At 39.6% G+C, this 11056-nt stretch overlaps 1 protein-coding gene across 2 annotated transcripts in view; it reads left to right on the forward strand.

The window, feature by feature from the left end:
- Positions 1 to 11056, forward strand: part of FHIP1A (FHF complex subunit HOOK interacting protein 1A) — a 258682-nt gene that overhangs the window by 225251 nt on the left and 22375 nt on the right. For both annotated transcript variants that reach the window (XM_016952373.4, XM_016952372.4), the window contains 2 exons: positions 1622 to 1701; positions 9507 to 9697. In XM_016952373.4, coding sequence (XP_016807862.3) covers positions 1622 to 1701; positions 9507 to 9697 — 271 coding nt within the window. The remainder of the gene's footprint in view (positions 1 to 1621; positions 1702 to 9506; positions 9698 to 11056) is intronic.

Below are 11056 nucleotides of genomic sequence, written 5' to 3' on the forward strand. Positions count from 1 at the left end.
GAAAGAATAGTCTTTTTAACAAATGGTGCTGAGACAATTGGATATCCATGTGCAAAATAATAAGGCTGAATCCACACCTCATGCCATATACAAAAATTAACTCAAAATGGACCAAAGACCTAAATGTAAGAGCTAAAACTATAAAACTCTTAGAAGAAATCATAGGAGTAAATCCTTGTAGCCTTGACCGTGTTTTCTTAGTTATGACACCAAAAGCATGAACAACAACAAATGAAAAAATTGATAAATTGGAAATTATCAAAATTAAAAACTTTTGCCTTTAAGGGACAACAGCAGGAACTTGAAAAGACAATTCACAGAATGGTAGGAAAGTTTTGCAAATCATATATCTGATAAGATACTTGTACACAGAATAAACAACTCCTGTAACTCAATAATAAAAAGACAAATACACCCTGCTGCTCACCCTTAACAGTGAGCGGTAGGGGTTACTATGCAATCTGATAAATTAACAGTGATTTGCAGGGGTTACCGTGGCAATGGATAAGAAGGAAACCTAACTGAGCTGGGGAAAGGAGGTGTTGGATGGTAATATTGTGAGACAGAACAGAAAGATTTCTTAAGGGAGGTGATGCCTAAGCTAAGACTTTGAGAATAGATAGGAGTTAGCCCGTGGGGGAGTCAGGAAAAGGCATTGCGTTTAATGGAACCACGTGTGCAAAGACTTGGAATGGGAACAGAGTATGTTGCTTCTAGCTCACGACAAGTATATGACCTGCCCTGAGGATAAGAGATGTTTTGGGTTAGGCTAAGTACAGCTCTTTCTTTACAGCATTGTTGTGGATTTCATTGGCCAGATTTTAAGCCCAACCTGCCTAGAAGACAGACTAGCATTTATTCTCCTGTACAAAGAATGAGAGCTTAAAATTACTTAAATGGGCCAGTATGATTGTTAAAAGCTTACTCTCAAAAGGGTACAAAGATTTTACAATACACCTTTGGGTATCTCCCCTATTTGGCAGTTTACCTTCTCTTTTTGGAAACCAGTGATTGATAGAATTCTTGTGTTTTAAAGAACTTTTTAGAAAAGAACATTATCTCACCCTCAGCACAATGGGAAATGGAACCAAGGAAAATGCCCCAAAGCCAAGAGAGGAGCTGAGCTTGAGGCTAAGAACTCTGAAGGGAGACTTGGCTAGGTTATATGCAATTTTCTGCGAGCCCTGTCTTGTAAATAACTAATGGCATATTTGAAAATAACTCAGGAAAACAAATTACCTAAATAGGAGATTGTGTGTGTGTGTGTGTGTGTGTGTGTGTGTGTGTGTGTGTATGTGAGAGAGAGAGAGAGAATTGGAGAATTGTAGGTAGAATGTTTATCTGTCTGGATCTTTAAAAGTTGGAAATATGAGCCCAGACATTTTTGTAGGAAGATAATTCTGCACAGTGGCATAATTCCAGACACTGGCTTTCTAATCAAATCCTATAGGAGAATTGATATCCTGAATACACATTCTCCCTGGCAGCAGCATGCTTTTTATCAAAACTGCTAAAAAAAAAAAGGCCATTTTTTTTTGTAATTCTGATTTATTTACTATCTGTGGGGAGTAGAGTTATCATTCCAACATCTGAACTAGAATGTGTGTCTCTTGCTTCCCAGCTTTGTGTGGTGTCTCTGGCATTATTCAGAACTCTCATTGGTTTACATTGTGAAGATGTGATGTTACAGCTAGTTCTAAGGTGAGTTGCCTTTTTTGTTTCCTTTAAAGAAAAATTCACTTTATACTTTATATTACTTTATATTCATATACTTTATGTTATTTATATACTTTATATTACTTTGGTCGTATAAGCTAAAAAGGGGCCAAGCGTCTAAGGAAGAAAATTATCACGAACATTAATTTATTTTTTGCATTGTTTCCCAAGGTTAATTTTATTTGTACTATTAAAAGTTTTTAGAGGGCCATATGCATTATATTGTAAATATGCTCCTGGAAATTATAGATAGAATGCTTGAAAATGTTCAGAAGTATTATAAAAGCTATTCTGGTCTGTGGCTGAATGTCTTTCTCCTGAAGTGCATTTATAGGGGACTTTTGCTATTAAAAGCAAGTGTTCCAAATATAAAGTGCTTTTGATATATAATTTCTTTGATTTTTGCTTTGATAATGGTACACACAATGTATACTCTCTGATCTGTGAGTATATTTCAGTTAAATTCAGTAAAAATTTGATGAGTATTTGCTGTGAACTGAAAGGTAGCAAAGGTTTGTCCTTTGGACAGAAGTACAAGTGGGAAAGGTTTTATGAAGTGGCTGGGATTTGAGGACGAGTATTAGGAGTCAAAGTGCACAGCTATTAAGAAGACATTCATTTGGCAGTTTAATAGGGGACTCAGGAACACCAAATCTTGCCTTGGCCCAGCAATCCCTCTTCTTCTCTGGAACGCTGTGAGAAGCATCTGTTTTTGTGAAGGAAAGCAATGATGCTTCCTTATTAGCTCATGATTTAGCCCCGAATCTATGCACAGAACTCTAGAAACTCCTGGTTAGACCATGGTGTACGTCTTTCCTTCTTTTTGGTAAACCCGGATCCTGAATCTTGGAGTTGACTACTCTGGTGAAACCCTACCCCAGCACTGCAAGAAGCGGACCCAGAGAGAATGTGGCCCCAAAGCTGAGAGAAGAGCGAAGGGCTAGGGCTGAGAGGAGCTCCGAGTTGCGAGGGTTTGTGCTCTTACGTGCTCTTCTGGTGGTGTGGAAGCAAAAACGAAAAAGTGGGACTACCAGGGTCCTTCAGCATGCGCTCCCTGCTCCTCCTTCCTTAGTGGACTTCCTGACCCTTCATTTGACCAGTCCTGGGGAATAAGGGTGGGTGGAGCTGAGAGTGGGGGAAGAGGGAGGAGACCTGGTTTTCCCCTAGTCCACATTGGGGTTTTGACATGATTTGAGTAGAGATTACTGAGAAGAAGACATTCCAGGTGGATGCACTAGCATTTCCAAATAGGTAGCTCTGGAAAAGCCAGGGGTGTCAAAGTGTGATGCTGGAAACTAGTTAGAAATGCAAATTCTTGGTCTCCTCTCGGACCTACTGAATCAGAAACTCTGGGGTTAGGGCCCAGCAAGCCATGTTTTAACAAATTCCGGGGGATTCTGATGCACTACTAAGTTTGAGAACCACTTTGAGGAGTGATGCCGTGCAGGCATAACATCTTGCAAAAGAGAGTGATTACAAAATGAGTCTGAAAAAGCTGGTAGTGGCCTATTGTGGAGGGCCTTACAGAATTGTCAGGAGAGTATCACCTATTGGTTTTTCAAGTTTAAAAGAGCTTTTGAACTTTTTACAGTTTTGGATTAGGTCATCAGTAGCTAATCTTAAGGATTAGCAGAAAACAAATCCAATCTTAAAGAAACACCCTGGGTAGTCTGGGTAGAACGTTAGTTATCTTTCCTAAAAGGATTATGTTAGCTCCTCATCAAGCCTCTACTGATATATGACAGAATGCATTAGCAAGGCCTGAATGAAATCCAGAACAACTTGGCAAAGCCGTTTTTAGTGCCAAAAAAACCAGGCTTTTACTCCAAAGTGGGTAAAGCCTGATGGTATTTAAATGTTAAATTCTTAAATACTGCTTCTTTGATGGTAGGAAAACCAGCTGTCTTTTTCAGTGTACTTGGAAGCCTGGCCTTGATCTGGAGGTGCAGAGCCTCCCAGCTCTGGGTCACCAAGTCAGATTTAGTCTAGGTGATGGACGCTCTTGCTTGCTGGCTGTTCAGTGGCCTTTAGAAGGTGAGTGCTGATCACCCTTTTACTGCTCATATAGTGGTGTTTGTTGTGTTACAAAAGTGTCCTCAGAGATGGCATCGGTAATGGCTTCTCTGGAGACCCAGACTTGCCCCTTATAAAGATGAAGAGATCAGCTCATGGTTGAAATACATAAATGTTCAAGTCAGGGATAGTCATTTCTAGGGTGGGTGAGGACAAATATACCAGGAAAGTGCCTGAATGTTATGTTATCACAAGTTCTGAATGGAATAATGAAAAAAAAAAAAATGCCAGACCTGACCTTAGGAGATGGGCTTGACTGCCTGGTCCTAGACTCTCTGGGCCCATGTTTCTTTAATGAGGATGATAGTGATAATAATAATAATATAGTTGCTCTTAATTGAATACTTCCTTTGTTTCTAATTCTGCTGTGCTGCTTGAGGGATTCCACCAGGAGAGAAACTGAGAGGACATACACAGAAGTCAGTTGGGCACATAATAGGCATGCAAGAAACCACTGGCTCCTGGTATCCTTCTTCTGCACTGCTGTTGTGACTCAGCATGTTTTGGTTTTGGAGTATGCCACCTCATAAGATTATTGGGAGGATCAACTGTGGTGATGTTTGTGAAAATGTTTTGAAATGTTGTAAAGCAAGGTTGTGTAACCTGTGGCCTGCGGGCCGCATGTGGCCCAGGACAGCTTTGAATGGGGCCCAACGCAAATTTGTAAACATTCTTAAAACATTATGAGATTTTTTTGCAATTTTTTTTTCTTTTAGCTATCATTAGTGCTAGCGTATTTTAGGTGTGGCCCAAGACAATTCTTCTTCCAGTGTGGCCCAGGGAAGCCAAAAAATTAGACACCCCTGCTATAAAGTATAACACACATTTTAAGGGAGGGAATTTTCTAGAAAGGACATTTTAAACTAATGAAAATAATTCTTTTCAGATTTAGAATCTGTGCAAAAAGCAAAGCCAATAAAAAAATCTTTATTCTTCAAGTCATTTAAACATTATTTTAAGGGACATAAAAAATATATTTATAATCTGTCCTTTTTGTTTGTTGCTGCCACTGCAGTCATTTGAATATATATGATAAACTTGCAGATCTGAGAGGCAGTAGAGCTGTGAAGATTATGTGACTGCGTTTAATGAAGGTATTTGTTATGTGATAAATAAATAATGACTGTATGTCAATTTTTATTACAACCCAAATACTCATAAATACCAACATTTCAAAATGATGATCCATTTGTAACGGATATTAGTTTCTTTCGTTTGGTGAAATATCAGAAAAGTAAGTTGAAATAAGGTACCCCCAAAGACAGGATATTTTAGTGAGCAGAAAACCAAGGAGAAATTGTCCACCTCCACGGATATGACATATGATAGGCCAAAGGCAGGCAGGAAATGCTGACAAGCAGTGAGGTAACAAATCTCTGCCATGTGCCTGGAACCTCCCAGTTGAGACAAAATTTAATTGCTTAATACATTGAATACTATTTCTGAATATTCTTTTTAGAGAGTTTTTTTCAGAAGTACTGGTCCATTGTCAGGTTTATGAACTGCCTTGCCTGTTGTGTTCAGATAGAGGTTGTTTTGCCTGAAGAGAAGCTGTGTGTATACTTCAGGAACATTTTCATCTTGCATAGGAGCTAGGGGTTTGGAGGAAAGGAAAACAACAACAACAACAACAACAAAACCCCTGTAACGCCTGCCAGCCTAGGGGAAAATGAATAGGAGAAATATGGCCAGAACTTCTTTGAATCACAGATGATCCTTTTGAATTCACTAACATTGCTTTGTAGATTTTTGTCTATTGGTGCATTGTTGGGGTTATCATCCCAGAAGAAGCACTTCACTTAGCTCGTCGTACTTCACTGCCTTGTTTTGCTTGTGTTTATGGTCAGTGTAGCATACGGCAATATGTATGCTTTGTTATCAATTGATTGTCACAGAATTATTTTAGAAGTGATGATGGTTTAATTTAATGACCGATATCCAAGAAAATAAGAAACAGGCCCAGGGTTATAAAGGGTTGGGGAAATAGTGAAAATCAGGGAGGACAATATGTATGATACATATATATCATATATCATATTTTGGACAATATGTATGATATATATGATACATATTTTATTTATATATTATGTATATTTTTTTCTTTTTTTCCTTCTGTGTTGGGGGATGGCTTTGCAAAATCTGGACCTCTGAAGTCAGATATTTATTAGTCTCTGATTATTTTTATAGTTTCATGAATTTAAATTCTCAAACAAAATACATATAGTATAAATGAAAAGATAGTTTGATGATAAACACCTATACTAAATTCATAAGTGATTTTTCTGCTATTGACAGCCAATTCATTTTAATATTTGAAATGTGGGGATATTCTGGCATTCATTCTATTTCTAATCTTTTCCTGTGAGTGATGAAAAGACAGAGACAGAGGAGCACAGTCTGTTTTTCTATTCTTTCTTCTGGGATGATCCTTCATTTTAAAGATACAGCAGAACCACTGCTTTTTTCTTTTTTTCTTTTCTTTTGAAAATTGATGTATAATAGTTGCACATATTTTTGGGGTACACATGATATTTTGATGCATGCGTGCACTGTGTAATAATCAAATCGGGATCATTAGGATATCTATCATGTCAAGCATTTATCATTTCTTTGTGTTGGGAACATTACAATTATTTTCTTCTAGCTATTTTGAAATATACAATAAATTATTGTCAACTGTAATTTCTCTACTGTACTATGAAATACTAGCACTCTATCTAGCTGTATTTTTGTACCCCTTAACTAACTTCTTCCCCCTTCCCTTCCCAGCCTCTGTAACCACCATTCTACTCTTTACTTCCATGAGATTCACTTTTGTAGCTCCCGCGTATGAGTGAGAACATGTGATATTTGTCTTTTTGTGCCTGGCTTATTTCACTTAACATAATAACCTCTGAGAACCACCATTCAGAATACTGGCGGGCTATTCATTTGAATAGACTCCCCATTTCCAGTTTCATAGACTCTCTTTCAACCAATAGGGGATCTCCCTTGATTTGATTTATTCAGAAGAAAATTTTTAGTTTCTACTGAAAGCATGTGTTTGTAAAGTTGCAAATTCCCAATAAGTCTTTATTCTAATATAGTTTCAAGCTACCCACTGGTGATATTTGATAAATAGCTTTATTAGCTTTGATCCAGTGTTCCATTTTTAATACTTCAAACAAAGAATAAAAATCTATGAATATCAACTTAAATCATGAAATATGCTTAGTTTGAGCTGTAAGCAGTCATTGCTGTTCCAGCAGTATATAAAAGCATTGAAGCAGTTTATTTCTTAAATAATTAATGACCAAAATAAGGATACCATAAATCCTGTGTAATCCGAATTTCTCTAGGCCTCACCAGCCTATAGGAAGAGTTCACATCAATGGCTACAGGACAGATTTTCCCAGCTCTCACCCCAGCCACCTCATAGAAAACCTTGGGCCCACCCCCAAACCCCCCACCCAACACAAAAAGTATCACTTATCACTTCTAGGGATCACCAAGTGAGAAATCTTTTTTGTTTATCTGTTTTTGTTTTTTAGAGACAGGCTCTCACTCTGTCCCCCAGGCTGGAGTGCAGTGGTGTAGTCATAGCACACTGCAGCCTCTATGTCCTGGGCTCAAGTGATCCTCCCACCTTAGCCTCCCGACTAGCTGGGACTACAAGTACACACCACTACACCCGGCTAACTCTTCTATGTTTTATAGAAACAGGATCTTGCTGTGTTGCTCAGGCTCGTTTTGAACTCTCGGCCTCAAGCAGTCCTCCCACCTTAGCTTCCCAAAATGCTGTGATTGCAGGCATGAGGCACTGTACCCCACCCCCAAATAAGGAGTCTTACATATATGCATGAACAAATCTCCCACCACGGTTGCCACAGCAGCATCAGCCATGGTCCTCTCTCCTGCTCTGATCCCTTTTGTTGCTGCTGCCTTCCCTTCCCGCCCCTCAACCTGCTGCCCCTGTTCCTGCTGTGCACCCTGGCGCCCTCCTGTGGTGCTAGAGCAGCATTGCCTTCTCTGGGTGCCCACTGGGGTCCAGCTATGCTTTGTTCACAGCTGGTGGGTTCACACAGAGGTGCGAGAATGCTTCTCTCTCCTGTGTTATTTCTGGTTACCAGAGCATCTCTACTCACAGATATCCTTGTGGAAAAGAGCTCCTTTATTTTCTGCCTGCAGCATTCATTTTTCCTCATTGCTAAAGTCCCCAAAACTAAGCCAAGAATCAGAACAGTCTTGCCCCCTGTTCCATACTTCCCTTTTTGTCCTTGTAACCTTCTACTTTCATGAAACTGCGCTTATGAAAACAGCTGCCACCACATCAGACCTGCAGGGTGTGTCTGGTTCTTACTGACAGCAGGTTCAAAATATATATCTGCCCATGGAGACAGTAGGGGGAGGGGATGAGGACCGCCTTACCTAGATGGTTTGCTTTTTCTGAAAACCGAAGGTTAAGTGGCAAGTTTGCTATATCATACCTGGAAAGTATTATTAAAACCTTCAGTATCAAGTACCACACAGAGAATGGAATCTTTCTTCCCTCTCTGACTCTGGCTCTTGCAGTGGATCAGTTGTGAATATCAACTTAGGTTTTCCTCATTTGGATCAGCAGGAGGTATGGGAGATGGTTGAATGTTTACAGGCCTGAAGGCATGTCCTGAAAGTCGTACTTTTTATCTTTTTTTTACAAAAACCTTAATCTTAGCTTGTCTTTCTCTGCACGGCTTCTTTCTCAAATGCCAAATACAGAAGCAAAAACACTCTGGCTGATTGAAAGGTTGTGATCGTTCACATAAGGGTTTAGGCTCATCTGCAATTGGCTCCTGCACACATATGTGATGCTTGGCTCTGGCTATAAGTTCTTTATCCCATTTGCTCCATTTTTGTTTAAATAAGTAGTATGTTTTTTTTCCCTGTTAAGAAAGTAAGTCATTTAAACACACTTTATTCTAGCCATGAAGCCCACTGATGTGCTCCAGGTGTGTCAGAAATGGTTGCTCAGGTTTTCTTGTCCCCAGGTTCAAAATGATACTAAGATGCTTTTGATCACCAACCAAAAGTGTTTTGTGTGAAATGGGGCCCAGTGATCCTCAGTGAGTCATTTACCATTATATTTTCTCCTGGCCACACGTAAGAACATAAGAAAAGGTTTACACTATGGAGTGGTTGTTTGCTGCTGCCATTCAGTGCCTGCAATGAGCCAGAGTTTCTGGGATTATAAGAGAAATGACTGAAGCAGCTCCTTGCTGTGGTAGCACATTATATTCAGGAGGTAGACTGAAGTAATTGTGATACAAGATAATAGTGCTTAATAGAGGCCCATGAGCATAGTGGAGGGAGGGATTAGCTCCCTCTCAGAGAAGGTGACACTGAAGCTGGACTTTGTAGAATGAAAGGCATTGGTCAGGCAGAGAAAAGGGGAAAGCACAGGCCAGGTAAAGGTGACAGTGGGCACAAAGGCATGGAGTTTGAAGAGGGATCGTTTAAGAGATGAAGAAGTTCCTGGAGATTGAATTATAAAGACCATTAAGTGCTTTGCAAAGAGGTTGTTCTTTCAGAAGAAATTAAGCTAGGGAGCGAACCCTGGTGGCTGGTGAGATGATCAATTGAGAGCTGAGAGAGGATGAGTCTGCCCCTGGCCACAAGGAGTCCCTGTTATGGTTTAGTTAGTCCCAGTAATGGTTCAAGACATTGCAGAGACCAAACGCTTGTTCTTTTTGTCATTCTAGGTATCTGATCCCCTGCAATCACATGATGCTGAGTCAGAGGTGGGCTGTGAAGGAGAGAGACTGTTACTCTGTTTCTGCGGCCAAGCTTCTCGCCTTGACTCCTGTCTGCTGCTCCAGCGGGATCACTCTGACGCTGGGGAACCAAGAGAGGGATTATATTCTCTGGTCAAAGTGTATGCATGACACTTCAGGTAGGAACTCGCTAGTGATGATCTTTAAACAAAAGGATGCCAGTTCCATCTCGCCTTGGGATATGTGTCCCTTTGGGTAGACAGGGAATTATGTGGTGGGTCCCATTTCTCTTATGAATGACTAGTTAGGATCCTTTTCTGCTTTGTAACGAGTTATGGACACGTTGTAATCAGTGTTCATTGACGTGCCCAGACGTTACGTTCTGTTGCCAGATCTTTATTTTACGTAGACTTTCTAGTGGGATCCTCAGAGTCAAAATGTGAAAACGTGTGCTAGCATGTCTTTGGAAACAAGACGGGGGTGAGAGGTGTGGAGATGGCTATTGCTGAGACAGAATCAGCCCTTATTTTAATTTCTAAAATGAGCCACTTATAGAAATCTGTCATAAGGATTTACATATTATTATGTATCACTATAAAACTTGAAATTTGTGATATGACAGCAAAATTGCATGCATTTGATTGACCTAATGAGGAAGGCTGCCATAAATACTTTACAGGGGTTATGATACTCGGTGCTATTTGCCAGCTACAGTTCACCTCATACAAGCAAAACTGAAATGGCCATCTCTGTCAACCTTGGCCCTCTGGCAGGCAGCTAGAGCAAGGGAGCATTTGTATATCTTTGATGGTCATATGGCTGTTTCAATTCAGGAACATTCTGCTTGTCCTGTGACCACTAGGAAATGCCCAGTCCTGGTGTTGAGTCAAGTGTTTCCAGTTTATATTCTGATATCCACCCCAACAATGTCATTCTGTCCACCCAGCTATAATTTTCTTAGGTAAAGTGTATTTAAAAGCTGGGTTACTTGACTAAGAAAATGTCAGTATGTTTGATATTAACGTAATTTGTAGAAATTAAGGTTGTCTTACGGATTCTTGGTCTTTATATAAAGATGCATGGAAATCCAGCAATTTATGTAATTTAATTATATTTTCCTATTAGGCAAATTAGTATGGATATCTTATATTTTCATACCTAAAAGTTATTTTTTAAAACATATTTAAAAATTGGTGTCTTTCTAAATTTACTATGAAAGTTTTTTCAAGAATGATTCTGTGGCTAACCTTGCCTCAGAATTCAAAATTCAAGTTAAACCTATGATTCTCCATAACTTGCCAACTTCTCTCCCGGTGTGATCACTTTTAATGCTTTGAAGAAGGTAGTATTCCCATTTTACAGATGAATAAACAAACTCAGAGAGAGGAATTGTCTTGTTCATGGTTATACAGCTAAGTAGGTTCTCTGGTTTCAGATGCCATGTTCTTTCCACTCTTACTGCCTCTGAGGTTGCCTTATAGCAGATAAATGCCCTAATGGATGGGTGGTGACATAGCTAGCTAGGTAGCCAGAGTAAT

This window comes from Pan troglodytes, chromosome 3 (genome assembly GCF_028858775.2).
Source record: "Pan troglodytes isolate AG18354 chromosome 3, NHGRI_mPanTro3-v2.0_pri, whole genome shotgun sequence".
NCBI classification, from domain to species: Eukaryota; Metazoa; Chordata; class Mammalia; order Primates; family Hominidae; genus Pan; species Pan troglodytes.